General features: G+C 40.1%; 1 protein-coding gene across 1 annotated transcript in view; it reads left to right on the top strand.

Moving 5' to 3' along the window:
* Window positions 1-22,714, top strand: part of syt9b (synaptotagmin IXb) — a 39,954-nt gene extending 17,240 nt beyond the window's left edge. Inside the window, exons 5-8 of the mRNA XM_032550653.1 lie at window positions 14,513-14,633; window positions 15,042-15,213; window positions 15,316-15,445; window positions 21,831-22,714. Of these exons, the coding sequence (XP_032406544.1) occupies window positions 14,513-14,633; window positions 15,042-15,213; window positions 15,316-15,445; window positions 21,831-21,914 (507 nt within the window). The 3' untranslated portion in view covers window positions 21,915-22,714. The remainder of the gene's footprint in view (window positions 1-14,512; window positions 14,634-15,041; window positions 15,214-15,315; window positions 15,446-21,830) is intronic.
* Window positions 22,715-23,075: the final 361 nt, after the last annotated feature.

Raw genomic sequence — 23,075 nt, 5'->3', positions numbered from 1 at the left:
CTTTAATGTATTGTGGTGCTAAGCCGTTCAGTGATTTATAAACTAACAACAGTATTTTAAAGTCTATTCTTTGAGCTACAGGGAGCCAGTGGAGGGACTTTAGAACTGGTGTTATGTGCTCTATCTTCCTGGTTTTAGTGAGAACGCGAGCAGCAGCATTCTGGATCAGCTGCAGCTGTTTGATTAATTTGTTGGACAGACCTGTGAAGACGCTGTTGCAATAATCAATACGACTGAAGATGAACGCATGGACGAGTTTCTCTAGATCTGGCTGAGACATTAGTCCTTTAATCCTGGAAATGTTCTTCAGGTGATAGAAGGCCGACTTTGTGACTGTCTTTATGTGGCTCTGGAGGTTCAGGTCAGAGTCCATCACTACTCCCAGGTTTCGGGCCTGATCGCTAGTTTTCAGTTGTAATAACTGAAGCTGTGCATTGACTCTAGATCGTTCCTCTTTAGGTCCAAAAATAATAACTTCAGTTTTGTTTCTGTTCAGCTGGAGAAAGTTTTGGCACATCCACACATTTATCTGTTCTAAGCATCTGTTCAGTGATTGGATGGGGTCAAAGGTCACCTGGTGACATCGTAATGTAGAGCTGTGTGTCATCTGCATAGTTATGGTAGCTAATATTATTTCCTGTTATAACCTGAGCTAGTGGGAGCATATAAATATTGAATAAAAGGGGTCCTAGGATTGAACCTTGGGGTACCCCACATGTGACCTTTGACCTCTTTGATGAAAAGTTTTCAATTGAAACAAAGAAATCCCTGTTCTTTATGTAGGATTCAAACCAGTTAAGCACTGGACCGGAGAGTCCATTTTAAGTAATGTATATTTTCACATATTCAAGAGCTGTTGTAATCATCAAATTATACATTTAAAAATCCAGCAATCTAATTTATTGATGTATAGAAAGAGATCCAAATAAGAATATATGGTTATTGGTATAACCAGCATTATTGAGCTCCAAATTAAATACCATTTCATGTCAAATTTTTTGACCCAATTCAATTCAACACAGGCCACAGTTTACACTGCACGTAATGCACAAAAACTATGTTGCTAGGAAACACAGCGACTGTAAAGAGCCGCTGCTTTCCAAAGGTGGGCATTTAACAGACAAATAAACGTACTTTCCAAATGTTAAAGCGTGAATTACCAGTGGCGAGAGTTCACAAATCAAACTGCACCTGGACGACATGAAGGGAGGTCTTTGGTCAGCAACAACATCCGGCACTCATGTTTTCCACCAGCACTCTAATTTAATGTGCATTGAACATATAAAGATATATCGTTTTAATAACTGAGCATACAGAACATGAAAAATCTTGTGAAGAGGGTTAAGATTCTTGTGGGTTTGTAGATATTCAAGCATTAGACCAGTGGCTTGTGTGAAGCTGCTTTTCAGTTAAGTTGCTATGGGAAAAGGAAGTATATTCATATAGCACCATTCAAACAGTGCAGTTAGAAGTGCTTTTAAGGAATATTAAAAGAAATGCTCCGGCACTGGTAGAAGCATTTCAACCTTCTTCATCAACAGATTTCATGACTACTCTGATTTCTCTTATTTCTACTATTTGATTATTCTCATTGTGAGAGGATTTTTTGTAACTGTGCTCATCGGCTTCTTTGTTCATGTTTTAGCCATTGCAAGCCGGAGTCACTTCATATATTAGAGGTTGTTCTTATTTTTTTCTAAACATTTTTTTTCTCTTTAGCAGAAGCATGATCAGAAACAGTAGCTGATAAATGATATTCAGTTCAGGCTCCTTGTAGAGGCCATAGTTAAGAAAAGCAGAGTCAAAAATATCTCCAGCTAACCTATTCATATTCCAGCTTTATATTATAATAGGTGGTGGGTTCATTTTCCCTGTAGATGCACGCTGTTTCTCATTCATTTTTAGTAACTCTTGTTTTCAGGTCTTGTTTGAAATAATTGTTTCTTACATTTGTTCACACTCATTTGAATTTTTTAAAAATATTTTCCACAAGATAAAAACAGCATTAAAGTAGCTTTAGGGAAAGTTTAAAGAGAAATAGAGTATAACTTTTACTCACGAATGACAGGGCTAGTCAGACTTTAGCAGAGCCTTGTGTCTCATAATCTGCCTTTAGATCAGTGGTTTCAAACTCCAGTCTTCCAGTTCTGTGCTTCAGCACACCTGACTCCAATATGAGCTCATTAGCAAGGCTCTTTGGAGTTTGACTGCATGCTAGTGAGACACTTTCACCATTTAAATCAAGTGTGTAGGACAAGGGACACATCTGAAAGTTGCAGGACACTGGCCATTGAGGAATGCAGTCTGAGTTCAGTGCTTAAGATCCACACATGGTCAAAAACAGATGAAAATTATTATAGAAACTTTTTCATACATTAAAAGTTTATGAAAAATCTCCCTTTCAGCACTTTATTACATCAAGCAGAAACAGTACACATAGTGTGTGGGTGTTCTTGATTTGTGTCACTCGACTTGCTTGATGTGTGTTACATTGAATCCCTAATAATTATGGATGCAGGGAAAACTGATTAGCCCATAAAAACTGGGACAGAAATGAACTATCATTACAGTGAGTGGGAGTAACAAGCACTCAGCAAATTGCCATTATTCTGGCTTGATTGTTGAGGTTTTCATTTGTTCCCTTTGTGATGGCAGAACTGACACTATCCAACAAAACGTTTAATTTTCTCCCCTTATATTAATATTTTGCTTTCTTGTTAACTAAAACTACATCTTTCATTTGCTGGTGTTTCCTTTTCCACAACTGATATTTTTCATGGATTTACCACAAATATGTACTCCTTTACAAACTGAACAAAAGGAATCTTTATAGATACATATTTTCTACAAGAATCTATAATTTAATGCATGTGGCTCCTTTTTCTCGAGGACACTTGTTACCCAGAATTTTGTTGATGAGGATTTCTAAAGACAGCTGCTTCTTCATCAACTAATTAAGTTCAAAGCAACACAATGATCATTAGCCAGGCCAGCACTAAACGAGCTCCGACCTGTTTGTAGCCTGGTAACTAATGCAAGGACCCGGGGAAAACACTCCCACCTCGGAGCATGCAGACGCATCTTGTTTGTTCGCAAATTTTGTTTTCTTCCCCTCCAGACTCAAACAGCATCCCTAGCTAAATGAGGTCAGTATGAATTGGGTTAGGTCCTCTTTTGAGGCATCTAACATGTGAAATGTGGCAGTTCTTGTCTCCTGTGTCAAAGTCAGAGGCTTCAGATCTCCTAAATATAATCTCCTATTAATCATGCATGCACCCATCACATATTTTGATGTCAGTCAGATGTGAAAGACAGGTTTTCTTCTTTCTGCAAATAACTACTATTATAATTATTCAGATTATTTAAGATCACAAGATAATATTTCAGTAACCTCAAACTGAGCAGATTTTGGTGTGAGAATGATTTCATATCATCATCAATAAACAGTTTCATTTAAATTGTGAAGAATATGCAAAATACTTATATATATATATACATATATATATATATATATGCATTCATAGGCACATATATAAATATCTGCAAAGCCAACACAGCTCCTGTTGTCAATACTACGGTAGTTTAAAATAATTTCAGACCTCTGACCTCTGGCTTTGTAGTGTTTTTAAATAATTATTTTGTAGAAACCAGTTTTCAGTTTGACTTTAAAAAGTATTTTTTATTTCAAAATGGATTTTAAAAAGCCAGATATTGTTGATCATTATTGATTTGTATAAACAAGGGTAAAACATTGCTTTAAGGGAAGAGGATTCTTTTCTTGATGTGTGTGGCTTCCTGAAGAGGATTTAATTAATGTTTCACTAATTAACAGCATGTGGATTAAAAGTGAGGCGCTACATCCTTAACACGAATCCACAACGAGTTGCTATTACAAGCTTGAGTTTGCAGTTTATTAAAACTCACACATGATGCTCACCAATTTTCACCCACAACACTAATCAGCAGGTTCAGGCGCAGTGGGGCATGTTGTACTGAGCGTGCTCTGTGACAGAATCCTTAAACGCACGTCTACTTTTTAAGATAATGCCTGTTGTTTTCCTATGTGCTTCTAATCTCAAAATCTGTCCACAAAAAATAATCCTGAATGGTTAGAAGCTTTTTCTGTCCGAAGTCACAATTAACATGGATGTATGCACACATATTGAAGAGTGGACTAACCAGGGTCACAGCCGATATCCCAAGGGATGTAACCTAGTTCTGCTTGGGGACTGGGAGAGAGTGGCAGAAGAAACTTAATATTTATCATGTCTTCAGACCTTCCTTACAAATGAAAACTGTTGAAACTCTAGGTCATATTTCCTCTTCTGTGTCAAAAACAGCAACAGTAGTAAGAAGCAACCCCCAGGATCAGTTTCTAAATTTTGTTAAACCCAATAAAGCTGTTGAGGAAAATATTTGAAGTCAGCTATAAATGAATAATAAGTTAACTTATCCCTTCACAACACTTTGACTTGATCTCTGCAGTGATAACTACATGTCTCGTGTTTATTGCTACATTTTATATATACAGTACAGACCAAAAGTTTGGACACACCTTCTAATTAAAATGGGCTTTCTTTATTTTCAGGATTATTGGTAAGGCAAGAAATCCCACTTATTAACCTGACAGGGCACACCTATGAAGTGAAAACCATTTCAGGTGACTACCTCTTGAAGCTCATCAAGAAAATGCAGAATGTGTGCAAAGCAGTAACCACAGCAAAAGGTTGCTACTTTGAAGAAACTAGAATATAAGGGTTATTTTCAGTTGTTTTACACTTTTTTGTTTAGTGCATATTTCCACATGTGTTATTCATAGTTTTGATGCCTTCAGTGTGATTCTACAATGTCAATAGTCATGAAAATAAAGGAAACGCATTGAATTAAAAGGTGTGTCCAAACTTTTTGGTCTGTACTGTATATATAAAAAATGCATTTCACACAGTGAGACATCTGTAACCTAAACAATTTTCTTCCTTAAATTACAGAATTTTCTCACTTAACCTTGACATTTGTGCTTTTTGAGGATTAGGAATGCACTGCTACATCAGCAAAAATCAGCCTGGGCATGGATGGTTTCTGCAAGTTCTAGGAGAGGTTTTCTGGAACTTGCAGTTCACTTCCCATTATGTGTGTGTGGGCTTGAGAGGTCATTCAGAAGCTATGAGCATGCATAAAACTTCTGCGTTGAATTCAGTGCTGTTTGTAACAACATATCAGTGTCCAAAGTGTTTCGTGGGGTAGCCTTGTAGCAGGACAGGGAGCTAGATTTTGCGGTGTGATCTGTGTGCATCTATGTGGTTTGATTATCAGAAATGAAAGGAAGAGGGCCAGGCTTTGTCTTGCTTAAACTGGGTTACTCTTCAAGTACAGTAGAGCCCAATTAAGCCTAAACATTTTGGCATTGCGTTTGTAATGCACATTTTTTTCATACATCTCTGACTGCTCTAAAAACAACTCACCAAGCAGCTGAGATGAACAATACACATACTTAAAAAATAAAAATAAAAAATGGATAGGCTCAGAGCCCTTGCATTTAAAAATCAGTATACATTGTTCACTGCTGAGGAAAAGCAGGGAAAAGCAGCACCCTGCTTATGTTGTCAGGCAACTTAAGCAGGCTGCTTGATGACTGATTTACAAGGCCTAGGGCTGAAGTCCAGATGCATATGATGATATGAACAGATGAACTTGACACCTTCAAGTACCTATAAATTATACCAAAGGATGAACCAGACATTTGGAAGCCTACAATTCCATTCCAGATATCATACCTTATTTATTTTTAAATTTTCTAAGATGTCACTAAAGGAACTAGTGCAGGGATGCCCAAAGTCGGTCCTTCAGGGCCGGCATCCTGTTTTAGTTCTCCCTGGTTTAATGCACCTGGATCAAATGATGGCTCGCTTGAAGGCCTAAGAAGAACATTGACATGCCTAGAAGGTTGTTGGTACCACCAGGGAGAGAAGTAAAACGTCCAGGATGCCGGCCCTCCAGGACCAACTTTGGGCACCCCTGAACTAGTGTGTTTAGAGTGATAAATCTGAACATTACACAGCCATGAAAATGTCACTTTGGCTTTCCTAAATTGCTAAAAGCAACCATATTGTATGTAAATTTCTGAATTTGAAAAAAAAACTTTCAAAATTCTCCCTCACCATTCTGGAATTTGACAAATAAATCATTTTGGTAATTCTAACTAACATGCTTTCAAATAATCCATGAGTGTTTGTGGTTTTTTATGGTGTTTGTTTTTTGATAAGAGGGTTAGTAAATTGGTTTGTTTATGTTGGCATGTTCTCAACCTTGTTGAGTCTCCTATGTATTTAAACTCCCTGGTCTCAATTGTTAACTTTGCTTCCTTCCGTTATGCCGCTCCACTCTCTAGTTCTGCTCTCTTTGTGTCCTCTCTGTTAGTTTGCTCAATTCTGTTATTAAATTTGGTGCCTCTTTTGCTCCTGCCTGAATTTTGGCCCTGCATTAACAATGCAAACTTACCTTAAACAGGAAAAGGTTTACCCGTGTCAAAACGTGAGGAAACAATGTTTCCTGTGTAACCTGTGTGCAAATATCTAATTTCACCTTTATATAAGGTACACTGCTTTTACATGATCAGATTTAACAAGACCAAGTCTCTTCTCTTTAAAGGAGTATTCCACCTTACTGTGAGATGTTTTGACCCCCACTTTAACTAGGCGCCTGACACCCTGGTGGGAAGCATTGTTGTAGTTGTTGGCATTATAGTAAGACTAGGAAATAATATTCAGCCTTTGAATTAACCTAATGCCCTCCCATGGGCCCACCACCCGTGGGAGGGGCCAAAGGGGTCGGGTGCAGTGTGGGATGGGTGGCAGCAGAGGGAGGGGACCCTGGCGGTCCGATCCTCGGTTGCAGAAACTGGCTCTTGGGACGTGGAATGTCACCTCTCTGGTGGGGAAGGAGCCGGAGCTAGTGCGTGAGGTCGAGAGGTTCCGGCTAGAAATAGTCGGTCTCACCTCGACGCACGGCTCTGGTTCTGGAACCAGTCTCCTTGAGAGGGGCTGGACATACTTCCACTCTGGAGTTGCCCAAGGTGAGAGGCGTCGGGCAGGAGTGGGCATACTTGTTGCTCCCCATCTCGGCGCCTGTACGTTGGGGTTTACCCCGGTGAACGAGAGGGTAGCATCCCTCCGCCTACGGGTGGGGGGACGGGTTCTGACTGTCGTTTGTGCTTACGGGCCGAACGACAGTTCAGATTACCCACCCTTTTTGGAGTCCTTAGAGGGGGTACTGGAGAGTGCTCCTCCTGGGGACTCCCTTGTTCTGCTGGGGGACTTCAACGCTCACGTGGGCAATGACAGTGAGACCTGGAGGGGCGTGGTTGGGAGGAACGGCCCGCCCGACCTGAACTCGAGCGGTGTTCTGTTGCTGGACTTCTGTGCTCGCCATGGATTGTCCATAACGAACACCATGTTCAAGCATAAGGGTGTCCATATGTGCACTTGGCACCAGGACACCCTAGGCCGCAGTTCGATGATCGACTTTGTCATCGTTTCATCGGATCTGCGGCCGTATGTCTTGGACACTCGGGTGAAGAGAGGTGCGGAGCTGTCCACTGACCACTACCTGGTGGTGAGTTGGCTCCGGTGGTGGGGGCGAAAGCCGGTCAGACCTGGCAGGCCCAAACGTGTTGTGAGGGTCTGCTGGGAACGTCTGGCGGAATCCCCTGTGAGACGGAGCTTTAACTCCCATCTCCGGCAAAACTTCGAACACGTCCCGGGGGAGGTGGGGGACATGGAGTCTGAGTGGACCGTGTTCCGTGCCTCCATTGTCGAGGCGGCCGATCGGAGCTGTGGCCGCAAGGTTGTCGGTGCCTGTCGCGGCGGCAACCCTCGAACCCGCTGGTGGACACCTTCGGTGAGGGATGCCGTCAGGCTGAAGAAGGAGTCCTATCGGGCCTTTTTGGCCTGTGGGACTCCGGAAGCAGCTGATGGGTACCGGCGGGCGAAGCGGCATGCGGCTCGGGCGGTTGCTGAGGCAAAAACCCGGGCGTGGGAGGAGTTTGGAGAGGCCATGGAGAAAGACTTCCGTACGGCTTCGAGGCGATTCTGGTCCACCATCCGGCGTCTCAGGGGGGGGAAGCGGTGCAGCACCAACACTGTTTATAGTGGGGATGGTGTGCTGCTGACCTCTACTCGGGACGTTGTGGGCCGGTGGGCAGAGTACTTCGAAGACCTCCTCAATCCCACCAACATGCCTTCCACTGAGGAAGCGGAGCCTGGGGACTCTGGGTTAGGCTCTCCAATCTCTGGGGACGAGGTCGCCGAGGTGGTTAAAAAGCTCCTCGGTGGCAGGGCCCCGGGGGTGGATGAGATCCGCCCGGAGTTTCTTAAGGCTCTGGATGTTGTAGGGTTGTGTTGGTTGACGCGACTCTGCAATGTCGCATGGACATCGGGGGCAGTTCCCCTGGATTGGCAGACTGGGGTGGTGGTCCCCCTGTTCAAAAAGGGGGACCGGAGGGTGTGCTCCAATTATAGAGGGGTCACACTCTTAAGCCTCCCTGGCAAGGTCTATTCAGGGGTCCTGGAGAGGAGGGTCCGTCGGATAGTCGAACCTCGGATTCAGGAAGAGCAGTGTGGTTTTCGTCCTGGTCGTGGAACGCTGGACTAGCTCTACACCCTCGGCAGGGTCCTGGAGGGTGCATGGGAGTTCGCCCAACCAGTCTACATGTGTTTTGTGGACCTGGAGAAGGCGTTCGACCGTGTCCCTCGGGGAGCCCTGTGGGGGGTTCTCCGGGAGTATGGGGTACCGGGCCCTTTGATACGGGCTGTCAGGTCCCTGTATGACCGGTGTCAGAGTCTGGTCCGCATTGCCGGCAGTAAGTCGGGCTCGTTTCCGGTGAGAGTTGGACTCCGCCAGGGCTGCCCTTTGTCACCGATTCTGTTCATCACTTTCATGGACAGAATTTCTAGGCGCAGCCAAGGTGTTGAGGGGATCCGATTTGGTGGCCTTAGGATCTCATCTCTGCTTTTTGCAGACGATGTGGTCCTTTTGGCTTCATCAGATCGTGATCTGCAGCTCTCGCTGGAGCGGTTCGCAGCCGAGTGTGACGCGGCCGGGATGAGGATCAGTGCCTCCAAATCCGAGGCCATGGTCTTGAGCCGGAAAAGGGTAGAGTGCCTTCTCCGGGTCAGGGGGGGTGTCCTGCCCCAAGTGGAGGAGTTTAAGTATCTCGGGATCTTGTTCACGAATGGGGGAAGAAGGGAGCGGGAGATCGACAGGCGGATTGGCGCAGCGTCTGCTGTCAAGCGGGCGCTGTACCGGTCCGTCGTGGTGAAGAGAGAGCTGAGCCAAAAAGCGAAGCTCTCGATTTACCGGTCGATCTACGTTCCCACCCTCATCTATGGTCATGAGCTTTGGGTCATGACCGAAAGAACGAGATCGCGGATACAAGCGGCCGAAATGGGTTTTCTCCGTAGGGTGGCTGGGCTCTCCCTTAGAGATAGGGTGAGAAGCTCAGTCATCCGGGAGGGACTCAGAGTAGAGCCGCTGCTCCTTCACATCGAGAGGAGCCAGTTGAGGTGGCTCGGGCATCTGGTCAGGATGCCTCCTAGACGCCTCCCTGGTGAGGTGTTCCGGGCACGTCCCACCGGGAGGAGGCCCCGGGGAAGACCCAGGACACGCTGGAGGGACTATGTCTCTCGGCTGGCCTGGGAACGCCTCGGGATTCCCCCGGAGGAGCTAGAAGAAGTGGCTGGGGAGAGGGAAGTCTGGGCCTCCCTTCTGAAGCTGCTACCCCCGCGACCCGATCTCGGATAAGCGGAAGAAGATGGATGGATGGATGGATGGAATTAACCTAATGTCTTACTGAGAAAAATATGTCATAGGATTTTACATCTCATGACAGCTGTTCATTTCATTCACATACCTCAGCCTTTTTAAGATGCATCATTTATACACCCACATTTATCCAAAGCTTGAAGTTCTTCTTTCTCCTTACTGTCAGTCCGTGAAATGAGGATGACTAACTGCTTAATTACAAGTAAATCAGCTATGCTTTGTCCACCATGCTAAGTGGGAGGAAAAGTCTGTCTTTGATAATAAGCTTAGATCTATCATGTGGCTACTATGTTTTTTTTTCAAAGTATTTTGAGTATACATGGACAGAATTAAAGCAAATATACAAACTGAACTACAGAAGCCAAAAGAAAAAAGTTTCACATTGCAACCCTTTGAAGATAACCTTACTATTACCTACTTTGAAGCTTGTGTACGCTTCTAAATAATGAAGAAGTTTGCATGAAAGAGAAGCTTTCTACATAATACATAGAACTGTGGCCAGTAAACGTTTTAAGAAAAATAACTATTCAGTCTTTTTAACCTGCAAAAAACTGGCAGTTTGGACAAAATGACAATCTCACTATTCTTCACAGGCAGTTATAAAGGATCTTTTCGCTTAGCCTGATTCTGCCATGGTGTATTTATTACTGCTAAAGTGCAGTCAAGGCAGTGATTTATTTACTTCCAGTGTGCTCACTCAGGCAGATAGAGCTACTGTACTGTTGACAAGCTCAGAGAGAACAGGGTATTTAGTTTAAACCCACTTAACATTTTAACAACTGGCCTTAGTCACTGCTATACTCAATATATTTTACATTTACCTTTAATTTTAGCATGTACCCTGCTGAACAAATGACACAAGTAGAGCATCCTTTCAGAATACTCAAATATTACTGACTATCTCTGGCCGCGTCATGTTTGGGAGGAAAGAATTTCAGCTGGACAAATGTATGTGTAATTCATTACAAAGAAATAGGCTACAGTGTGTGAATGAGTGCGTGAATGCGTGAATGTGTGTAGTGTGAAGTGCTTTGGGGTCCTCTGAACCTGATAAATACAAGTATAGGCCATTTGTCAATTGACATTTACAAGACAATATGCAAACAGCTTGGTGGGAAAGCAACAACTGTTGGTGCAATTAGACAATGGAAGAAACTAAAGATGACTGTCGATCTCCCTCTAACTGGGGCTTCATCAAAGATCTCGTCTTGTTGAGTTTCAATGATCATGAGAGCGGCGAAGAACCAACCATTACACACTAGAACCTGGTCAATGACCTGAGCAGAGCAGGGACCAGAGTCTCAAAGTTTTCCATTAGTAAAATCTTACATCATGGCTTAAAATCCTCCTAAACATGAACAAGTTCCCTCATGGTTTCTATTAAACGTTGATTGGAATGTAGAAATCAAATAATCCAAATATTGTTTGAAACATGCCTGCACACATTTTAATACAGTTATGTTTGTTTGAGCATAAACTATTTTCTTTGTTTAATTGTACAGCATATTTCAGTTGAAAATCTACTAAAGGTTTTATACTTGAGACCCCTGGTCCCTAATCACTCATTAATGTATCTAAAAATAAATAATCTCGCACAACGTATTATTGCAGTGTATGCCTTTGCATCTGTACAAAATAAACAGTCAAATAATCTAAGTTAATATTAGGGGAAAACAAAAGATTGCAGATTAAAGGATTTCATTGCGTTTCCAAAATATGTAGGATTGTCTTTCTTTGGTTGACCCAACTAAAAAGCAGGAGATCGCGTGGCTTCTGCATGTTTAACTTTCTGCGGTCTCCCTCCTCTCCCATTAAGTTGCCTTGTAATGATTTTGATAACACTTTGCTGGTTGTTACAGTAAACAAGCAATTCCCTTGTTGTGCAGCAGCAGGTTTATTTTGTCCCTTTTATCTCCAGGCATCTAGCTCTGTAGAGCGGAAATTGTTCCATGTTACACGACTGGCAAAAATAAGAATCCCGTCTGAACTTTTCTCACACAGGGGTTGGATGGCAAAACTGGAATCAAACTCATGTACTGAAGAAAGAAAGAAATATTAGAACACAAGTTACATTGAAAAACATGAGCATTTTAATCTGACCTGCTAAAACATACAAATACATTTGTGAACAATGATTGGATGGTATTAATGAGACCACACACAGACCAAAAGTGGAGTTGGTCTAAGTCTGCAAGATGGTTGCATATAAAACCTGGCAGCTCCTGAGGGAAGTGAGGTGTTTGTCTTATATTGGAGAAGATGGACTGCTCATACTCTCGCTTCTTTATTGGGGTGCTTTGGAGATACAGGCTAATTTCATTGGAAGAGCGCAAGTGACCATAATCCTAACCGCAGGCTTGATTTGAGTGCTCATAATAGTAGTGACCGACACTCTATATCCTGTAAGCCTAACTCTATAGCTCTGTGTGTAAGCGAATGATGGAAGGAGGAGATCACATTATCGCTGGAGCGCTTAAGGGCTTATTTATCTTGCATCTCTTTCCTTGCCTGCATGTATCAGGTTGCAGATTCTTGTGCCTCTGCCAGGATTTATGTGTGCTACACCTCTGAGACATCATAAGCCAGCCATACGTGATTACCAGCCAATGCTCAAAGCAACAGCGATGACAAGGTGTCAGATGTAGATTCTATCTCGGCAACACACTTGTAATGAATTGACTCATCAGTCAGTGTCAGAGATCCTGGCTGATGGTTGTTTGCGTGAACACATGGAAGTGTGAACATATTCTGTGTTCCCAGGAGTGCAGATGCTGTCAACCATGATGAATTAACTCATTTTTATCAATTTGATTTTCAACAGTATTGAGAAGAAGACCCAGAGCAGCAGGTTTCTAATGTGCATGTATGAGAGTGTTTGTGTCTCTTAAATAGCGCCAATTAATCTTAATAAGCATGTGAAGGAGTACCATAGTTCTACACTCATTCACTACAAGTGTCATTCCTCTTCAAACCGGTTTAAGGCTCAGGCAAAAAATTTCTCTGTTGAAAAAATCTCCAGTCTATGGGATTCCAGTGAAAAGTACAGTGATACTCATACTACCCCATCATGGAGGAACAACGTTAATGTGACCTATAGTGAAATTCAACAGATAGTAGGCATGGCTAAAGCAGTGCTGGGCTAGAGCTTTTCTAGAAGCAGTTGTAGCTTACATTTTAAGTGATATTATTTCTATTTATTTTCAGCGGACGTCTTCAGCTTATCTTTGAAATATTAAAACAGATGGGATGATATTGGAAGGACACATGAAAACAACTTCATTGTTGGGCTCTCTAGCACAGAAAGTGGGAATGCAGGATGGGCTTCAATGATTTTGTTTTAAAATATGTAACAAAGTTCCATCTTCAGACAAGTCTATTGTGACTATTTTAATATAATTATGAACTGCATTGTTATGAGCATGTGTAGTCTTACTATGACACCACCCAAGACCAAGAATAGCTGCCTAAGCAATTACTCTGATCACAATAGTGAGGATCAATAATGACTTTCCATCACACAGAATGGACTGACATCAGTCCATTCAGGGAACTTTCCAAGGCCCAACAAAGATGATCCTGGCTGATTTTCAACACCTTATTTCAATGTGTAGGAGGTTTCAAGGCGTTTATTCAGGTTCCAAGATGACATAAATACAATCACCAAAATTAATCTCAAGTACTGTGCTGTATTTTACTGGACACAGTAAAATATACTTCATCATGTTTTAACCTGTCTAGTTGAATGACAATTGTCACTGTGAGAAAGATAGTTCAGAATGTTACAATATGCTATTCAGAAGATGTCTGTGCTAACATTCTTACTATTAGGTTTTATTAACCTATTAATAGGTTTATTCAGCAGGGACTCATATGGCATTGCATAAATATAATGAAACCATTTCTTCAATATATATATTGAAGGTAGTAACAAAACCTTGTATTTTTCTTTCAGAAAATGTCTTCATAAGCAGCTCTTTTGGAGCTCAATATGTTTATGAAAGTGTAAAACTAGAGCTTGTCAGTACTTGTGCCTCATGAATGCACAGCTCACCTTCACACCATCACACGTTATTTTCAGAAGTGCTAATTGGGGAAAGGGAGCCTGGCGTGTGTGCAAATGTAAATTCGTTGTGAATTTATGAAAACAGGAGAAGGTAAAATGTGAGGTAGGAGTCAACAAGTTTGAGCACAGGCTAAATTAGAGTTACAACAGCTGCAGCGGATCCTAAAATGATGAAAGGATGATTCATCATCCTTTCATCATGGCTCCTCTTGAGAAAAATAAGAGGAGCCATGTGACATGTCATAATGAAAGGTCTCCAATATTTTCAGTTCGAGGTATGATCCATGCCTGAGGTGAAGACACGTGTCATCACTTCATCATGGTTGGAATTTGCTGTACTTTAAATCCTCTTGAACGTCAAATTAATTTAATCACCAAACTTTCATTCCCACATTCCCATCCTGATCTATCCATCTATAATAAGATATAGGTCTGGACAGTTTTTCATGTTATATATTCTATGGACCTTATTTCTATCTGTCAGAGTTTGTATATTATAGCATCAAGGTTTCAAGTACTATATGTGTCTGCAGTAACTTTCTAAAGTGATTTCAGTTTTTATATAGGAATATGGTTTCTGTAAGAGAGGAGACACACGCTAGTAAAAGCTTCTCATATGTTTCGTTGTAGGACAATGTGGATCTTGGAGAGCTGATGTTCTCGCTGTGCTATCTCCCCACGGCTGGCAGGCTTACCATCACCATAATCAAAGCCAGAAATCTAAAAGCCATGGACATCACTGGAGCCTCAGGTGAGAGCTGATCAACAGTTCAGTGTTTCCCTTGAGATGATTTAAAGTATTTAAAAATATATATATAATAAAGAAACAAAGAGTAAAACTAATTCTCTAGTTTCCTTTGACTCTGATTGGCTGAACCCTCATGAGCAGAGATAAGGAAGACCCTGAATGTTACGTTCTGCGGTTGTGCCAAGACAGTTTCCATTATGTATATAAATGCTTATTAAACTACATATGGTGCTTGAGCCATTAAAATAGACAGTTATGAGGGTTTGCAGATTTCAACTTTTTGTGGGTGAATACCAGGGGTCTATATTAGCAGTAGCCTAATAGTCTGTATGCTTTTTAATATAAAAGATGCCAATTTTTGCCCTGTAAATAACAGAGTGTAGCTTTATTTGTTTTGCAATCTCTTTCTAGATCCATATGTGAAAGTGTCCTTGATGTGTGAGGGAAGGAGGCTAAAGAAAAGAAAGACTTCAACCAAGCGTAACACACTGAACCCAGTGTACAATGAAGCCATTGTGTTTGATGTTCCTCCAGAAAATATCGACCAAATCAGTCTGCTCATTGCAGTCATGGATTATGATAGGTCTGTACATTTAGAGCTCCCTTTCAGGCGCATTTACTAAAAAGAAAGAACCCAGAAAAGCTCATTGTGTGTGTGGTTTTTTTTCATAATACTATCCCACAGGGTTGGACACAATGAAGTAATTGGAGTCTGCAGGGTTGGTAGCGAAGCCGAAAGCCTGGGTCGAGATCACTGGAATGAGATGCTAACATATCCCAGAAAACCCATCGCACACTGGCACCCTCTCATTGAGGTAGGGCCTTCTGAGACTTTGCGGCCAAGCATATCTTTAAATGTTCTAAATTGACGTTAATGTAACAAAATGATCATGAACTTAAGACTCCTACTTTATTGCGTTTTGAAGGCAATAATAAAATGACAGGATTTTTTATAAAAAATAACTTAAATGTTTGTTTGCAATAGCATGCTAATCAGTAGCAAGGATAGTTGGAATTTTCTCATTATAAAAGTAAGAGATTATGCTTTTACTGTAGAAAGAAAGTTAAAAAAGGCTTAAAAAATGTTTTTCTTCTATAAACGCCAATGTAGAGGGACCTATTCCCTATCCATATAATGTTATCAAGGCCCCCCGATACATGAAATATATGCTCAATTAATTTACTTATCACCAATCGCTTGATTAATGTTATTTGCCAATAACACAACTGAAAAATACAGTAGCTGCTAACAATGGGTAGCACGTTTAGACATACAAAATTTAGTAAACTTGGAGGGGTTTGAAAATCCCAAACAAGCTTAACAAGACTGAAACGTTTTGAATTGCTTTTGTCTGAGTAGTGTTAATTATCTACATTTTCAGTATTTTTCAGCTACTTTCTCTTTCTCAGAAAAAAAAGGTTGCTGAATCGTACCCCATCATCTGAAATGTCTTGCAGAGAACAGAATCTTGCTCTTGTTCACTGTCATCTACCTCTTGCTTTTCAAGACATTTTGTTATCCACTACATGTTGCTTGACGTCACAAAATCCTCAGTGAGTAATTAAAATTTTACGGTGTCAGATCTTAGCTGTGCACAAGGTAGATATTCTCCCTCACACATTCCCGCTATGGAATACTTTTTATACTCCACACTTATTTTGAAACTTTTTAAAATGTTGTTTTAGTCATGACTTTAGCTTGTGAGAATACATTTTATAACCTGACTGTTAGCAGAGTCAGTGGTCATCAAATCTCACTGGCTTTTCTTTGGCAATCATGTAAAAGGACATTTGTAATCATTAGTTTAATAAGGAAAACTAATTTTAGGCTTTAATCAATGAATGTTAGTGGAGCAATTCATATAAAATTTTAATTGAGGCAATTGCAGTGTCTGTAATTAATTAATCACAATTATTCACATTTTACTAGAAAACTATATATAGTCAAGGTAAACAGCAACTTGATTCAAACACACTTATCAGACCTCTATCAGATTGTTTATATTAATGCACAGACGAACCAAATGAAGCAGCTTTGTCATCCAATGCTTTTGTGAGCAAATGTCGCTTGTGTCAGATATATAGGTATACCAGAAACTCTGGCTGGAACCTTTGTATTCAAGAGGGTACAAACGATTAATTGCACTAAAATTTTTAACGTGTTAAAATCTATGTAATTTATTAATCATAATCAACATGTTTAATCCTGGCCCTACCAGACTTACTTTCTAACAGTTAGCAGTTAAAATTTTATGCTAAAGAGGACTTTTTCTTGATTAATTCAGTCTCTTAGGGGGTGCTCTGGTGGCGTAGGGGCGGGCGCAGCCCGTGTGTCGAGGCCTTGGTCCTCGTGCTGGTGGTCGCGGGTTCGATTCCTGGCCTGGCGACATTTGCTGCATGTCTTCCCCCTCTCTCATGGTCCTCTTTCCTGTCGGGCTGCTTTCAGTTAAAGGCCACTAGAGCCAACAAAAAACCTTAATAAATAAATTCAGTCTCTTAAGGAAAATCATTTTTATCACAGATTGATACAACCGGAAGTCATTGCAAGTGATAATTACATTTCCATGAGTGACCAATTTACCTATAGAAGTATAAATTGTAAAATACTGTCTCTGCTGAGTGACAATTTTGAATTAGCACTCAAATGTTATGAAACCTAGACTTAAATAAAATTAGCATAATTATCATTGAAATTAGCCTATGTTAATGACTACATTAACATAGGCTCAATGCTATTCATTAACATTGAGCCTATAGAGTAAATAACAGATGCACTTCATTACAGAAGTTACTTGGATGGATAACTTCAAAACTAATGCGTCTATAATCCCATGTTTACTGTATGTCTTTTCCAATAGAACAAAAACAATTATGTAACAGGAATACTGCATAACCCTCACGTATACTTGGCTTTTTTTGCTGTGATTTCCACAACTGATGCTCTGTTTTCAGAGACAGTAGGAGCGTGGCTGCATTGACAGAGCTGTTTCTATTCCTGACTTCCCAGCCCACACTCATTAAAAAAACAGGGCATGCTAAAACAGATCCTGCACTGATTCATGTAAATTCATGTCGAGTTGTCAAAGCTTAATATGTTGGTATTCCGTCAAAACCTCCCAAAATGTATATCTGTCCCAGTGAATGAGATCATCTCCATCAACCAGCATTATTTTTTTTTTATTTCTTCTCACTAAAGAAATTAAAACATAAGCTCAGATTGATTCAAGCTTCCCTGTTATGTTCCACTTGCTGTAATGCAAAGTGCTTTGTTATTTCGTCAACTTATGGACTATTTGGTCTTGTCTTCACAAAGTCTGTTGATACAAGCCCTCTCCAGACATCATTAGTTTTTTATTCATCCACAGGTCTGGTAATGCTCATTATAAGAAAGGTGAGGGACTCCTGGAATGTTATTCTGTCCCTAACGAACATTCAGATTTTATTTGCAACAATCACAGCATTTCCCTCAGAAACAAGACCAGATGTAATGAGCATAATCTGTTTTCATCATTCCACCACCTACATGACTGATGTATCTGCTGCAAAATGACACTAAGCCTCAATTGTGCCTTAGAAAAAATGCAGGCCCTGACAGCTTCACCCAGTTGGAGCATTCATAATTACTGTGTGCACTTACAATATTTAAAATATTTACTTAAGAATCATTTTAACATTACTATTTCAAATCCTATTTGTGCAAGAACAAAAAGTTGAAAGTTACATTACTTTTTGATCTATTCGACAAAAATATGTCATGCTGTAGTAGCACCAAAGATGAACAGTCACATTTTTTCTTGGTGATTTGGTAAATTCATTGTTGAATTTTGACAGTCTTGGGGAAAGTAGTGCCTAGGCTGCACTTGGACACCCTTGTATTAAGGGCCTTGCATAGCAGAAAAGTGATGAGATCAACTTTTATATACAATCTGTGACTGTAACAATTCGGCTCGATCCACCTCCTGTTAAATCTTTTTACAAAAAGAGTTGATTTGTCTGCTTTGTATAACATCCGGTAGGCTTTGCAATTGCTTTTTACACCCCACTGTCAAACAACATTATTGTAATTCTTCTTCCACCAAATTTCCACCCACTTTCCCTAATTAGCACATCAGTGTTTTTGTGAGAGTTGCATCATACAAGATGAGGCTTTAGCCGTCACTCAGATTATCCACAGATTTTCAGTGGTAGTGAAGGGACAGTGACCCTAATATTTTCACAAGCTTTGAGTGCAGAAAAGCTTTTTTTCTCTCTGACACATGGATATAACTCCTCACAAAAGTATTCACACTATAAACATGTTCAAATTTTGTCAGATTACAGCCATAAGCTTCAATGCATTTTAGTGCATAATGGTGTGAGAAAGCAGGAGGTAAGAGAGATTAATAGTTTACTATTTTTTTTCAAATAGTATGAAAAATGTAGCATGCAACTGAAATCAGTTCCCCAAATATTTAACACTACCACATTTCACTGTACTTACAGCTGCAGTACCTTTACCAGCTTTGCACAGTTAGGAAATGAACTTTTTTCTCATCCTTTTATATATATATATATATATATATATATATATATATATATATATATATATATATATATATATATATATACATATATGTGTGGGTGTGTGTGGGTGTGTGGGGGTGTGTGTGTGTGTGTACCGCATAAAATTACAACACACCTACAAATTCACCCCCGCATACACCGATGTTAGACATTAACAAAAACTTTGAACTTCTCACTAGGGCCATTAATGATTCATCAGCTTGATCTTTTCAGCCACTGCTGTAAACACATGCACTCATCCACCAAAAAACAGTAGAGTTCCCCTGAGTAATTCCAACCAGTTCTGATGCCACTGGGTGAAAAGTAAAGAATATATGGGAAGCCGAGAAGCTGTTTCCTTCTCTTTGTCACATGAATGAGTGACTGAATCTCAAAAGAGTTTTACTGCAGGGAGAGCCTGCTCAAAGAGAGGTAGGTGTGTTCACAAACCAACTTTGAGGTTCAATCTCTGCCTTTGTGGTCTCAGGGGGCTGGCTCAGGTTGGAATCCATCAGTGGGGCATCCTGCCTTTTCCTGGGCAGGTTAAATTCAGATCAAATGTGACCAGATCAACCCCCACATTGTTTTGTGAAATGTGTTATACCCTATAGGGTCAATAGACAATGATGTTAAAGTAGTCAAGTAATACTGAAGAAATTCTTCTTCTCCTTCTAACGATAGACCATAGATTTATGAGACACTAAAATAAAACCAGAGAAAACCTTTGTAATACCTCTGTTTGAAGTGAAAGAAGCTCTGAATGCTACTTGTTTGCGTCTCTGCCAGTTACTAATGAGAATGGGACTAAAAAACTTGGGTTTAGTCTCTGAGAAATTGCTTGTGGCTGGAAATGATATTCATAAAACCAGAGACAGAAACCAGAAGATTAATTTAAATGAGTTAAAAGAGTTTCAGAGTTGGGTGATAATTCCCTTTACATGAATAAAATAGTTATATTAGCATTTATAATTGAAAACACAATTTATTTAATATGTAAATTGTAGTAATCATTCAAATAGTTGCACAAATCATAAAGATGATGGTGATGTGCAAGCTTCATTAGGAATTGCTTTCCTTGGAAATGGGACTTCTACTCTCTGTGTCCCATTTGTACACGAGTATGGAAATATTTTATTGCCACACGTGCATATCTGTAGTGCCAAAAATGTATTGTAGTGTTTAGGAGCACCACTGAGAGTCAAGAGTCTTCAAAACTCTGATGCACCCCCAATTAGTACCTCATTCAGTCAGCTGTACATGCCACAACTGTTCACAATCCAATGATGTACAAAGGTATTGACAGATGTTTTCCCACCATAGAGCCCTTGTTTTAAATCCAAAGAGTTTGTTTTTTTATATCCAAAATGTATAATAGAATAAAATCTTGATTTTCACAAGTACACCACAGAACCTCTAAGTGTTAGCAGAGAGCCTCTCCATATTTATTACTCTCCAATTAATGTATTTAAGTAATTTACCAGGCGCATGCATACAATTATGTTAAATGAACTTAAAGTTCACAAATCAGACCAAACCTAACTTTTTAAATCATAAACTCACACCAACAATTGAGTCTGGATATCTAATTTTTAAAATCTGGATTTTCAAAGATGGAACCAAACAGCCAGACCAAAATAAAATGTGATTGTAAATCTGGGTCTGGGCTGCATAGTGGCACAGTTGGTAGCATTGTTGCCGTGCAGCAAGAAAGTCTTGAGTTCCTGATCTTCCTGCATGGATTTTGCATGTTCTGCGTGTGCATGTGTGTGTTCTCTGCATACTCTGCCTTCCTCCCACAGTCCAAAAGCATAACTGTTAGGTTAATTGTTTTCTCTAAATTGTCCTTTGGAGTGAGTGTGTTTGTGCATGGTTGTTTGTCTTTTGTGCCTCTGTGTTGCCCTGTGATGGAAGGATAAGTGGTTATGGTCAATAGACGGATATGAAATCCTATATCAAGTCTTGGATTCTCAACAACAGACACAGAAGAACTGTAATACTCAATCCCATTTATAAGAGCCGCTGGGAAACAGCCAAGACTTAAAACATATTTTCACCCTTTGAACCACTTTGCAATTTCTCACATTACAACCTTAAAAGACAGTGTATAAAGCAGGTAAACTCCTAGGATTTTACCGGCTTTATCCTCTGACTGTAAGCAATATTACTGTTTAGCAGTGGGCCCAGACAGAGTCCAGTTGAACTTGATAGAGAATCTGGGAAAGGAGCTAAAGATTAGAATAGTGGCAAAAAGGTCTTCTACCCCTAAAGACATGGAGTGGACCTCCAAAGATAAATGATCAAAATACATTCAAAAAACATAGAAAAAGCAGAAAACTACCTAAATGAAGCACCTGTTGAATTATTATTTTTTATTTATTTAATTGAGAGTCACCTTAGAAGTCAAACTCTCTTTGGGGCCCCCTACTGGTCTGTTCTGTACCAAGCAGACATTTAATTTGCTAATCCGATGGGCCAACTCTTTATTTATGCAAATGTGTAATTTATCATTTATTAAATTAAATTAATAAGGAATCTTCTTTTAATTTTTTTGATACACAAGCAAGTGGTCTGACTGCATATTAGTTCTGTCTCTTCAAAACTTTCTGATGTTTCTGTTTCACGTCTGTCAAAAACATGTCTTTCTTTCTTGCGCTCTAGTGGGTCGGACAGGGAGCGACAGTGAGTGGAAGCCAAGGAGGATCTACCAACTCTCTGAAGACGCCACCGCCACCGTCACCATGATCACATGCACAAGTACAAAAAGATCCAATGTCTCAGGATGGGAAGAGTTGCAAGAGTTATCAACTGATAATCCTGTTTGGAAGTTAAGACATATAACGTGTGACTAACAGTAGCATCATCAGCTGTAGGCCAGTACTAAAGCTGATTTGTCAATAGATCGAAGTAAGTTTCAATGTGCAAAGACCACAGAAAAGGCTTATTCCACTTGTCTACATCCTTTTGTGTCCTCACAAACCAAAAAAAAAAACACTTAACATTCCAACTGAACCACCAGAATGCTCTTATTTGTCATACCAATCTGTTACTGATAGTACTAACAAGATGAAATTATTTAATTATTCTAGTGTTATGTTTTTCTTGCTTTTTCCTAAGCTTGTTGATGTTTGTGGACTAAAATGATTTACTTTTAGGCAAATGTGTTTTGGCTTAAACTGTTGATTTGTGTGAGTGGCCAGTTATAGACAAAGTGTTTGCTTTATGACAAAAGATAAGTTAGAATTTAATAAGAACGTTCTTGTTTAGATAACTGAACTTTTATATTTCTTTATCTGTTGTGAGGCATTGTCAAAGTTTAACATGCACTGTATGTTGTTAGTACTGGCGGAAATGAACAAAGGGGATTGTACTGCAAGCTTTGGTTTTACCCCAGTGGAAGACCTTCCTGCAGAGCAATTCTTGTTAAGATGTTTTGCTAAAAGACTGTAAGTGGCAGAGACAAATATTGTTTTTGTTTTTGTGCATGTTAAATTGTCATTATTTGTTAACAGGATGTTGTCAAAATAAAGCAAAGAAAATTTTGAGAGTTGTCCTCAGTTGTTCCTCTGGAGCAAATGCCGCACATTGTCTTAGATAAATTAATGTGCTCTTAGATTTTTTTGTCTGTGTGTGTCATAAATACACACATCCCTAACACTGGATGAAGATCACCCCACAGTCTCCAGGACTGATGATTCTGAATTGCAGCAAATTTGTAAAATCTCGGTTCAGTCTAACAACATTACACTGCTGCTTAGAGATTTAGGCTCACCTCACCTTTTTTTTCTCTCTCTGTAGTTTTCCAAGCCATTCAAGTCCAGGGCCAATTTATTCATAAGACACATTTGACAAATAGTGAGCTATAAAAATGGAATAATAAAATAAGATAATAAAAAGACATAAAAC

The sequence above is a fragment of the Xiphophorus hellerii genome, chromosome 2 (genome assembly GCF_003331165.1).
Source record: "Xiphophorus hellerii strain 12219 chromosome 2, Xiphophorus_hellerii-4.1, whole genome shotgun sequence".
Classification (NCBI taxonomy): Eukaryota; Metazoa; Chordata; class Actinopteri; order Cyprinodontiformes; family Poeciliidae; genus Xiphophorus; species Xiphophorus hellerii.
The sequence above is the reverse complement of the archived record's forward strand: the minus strand, read 5'-3'. Positions and strand labels throughout refer to the sequence as shown.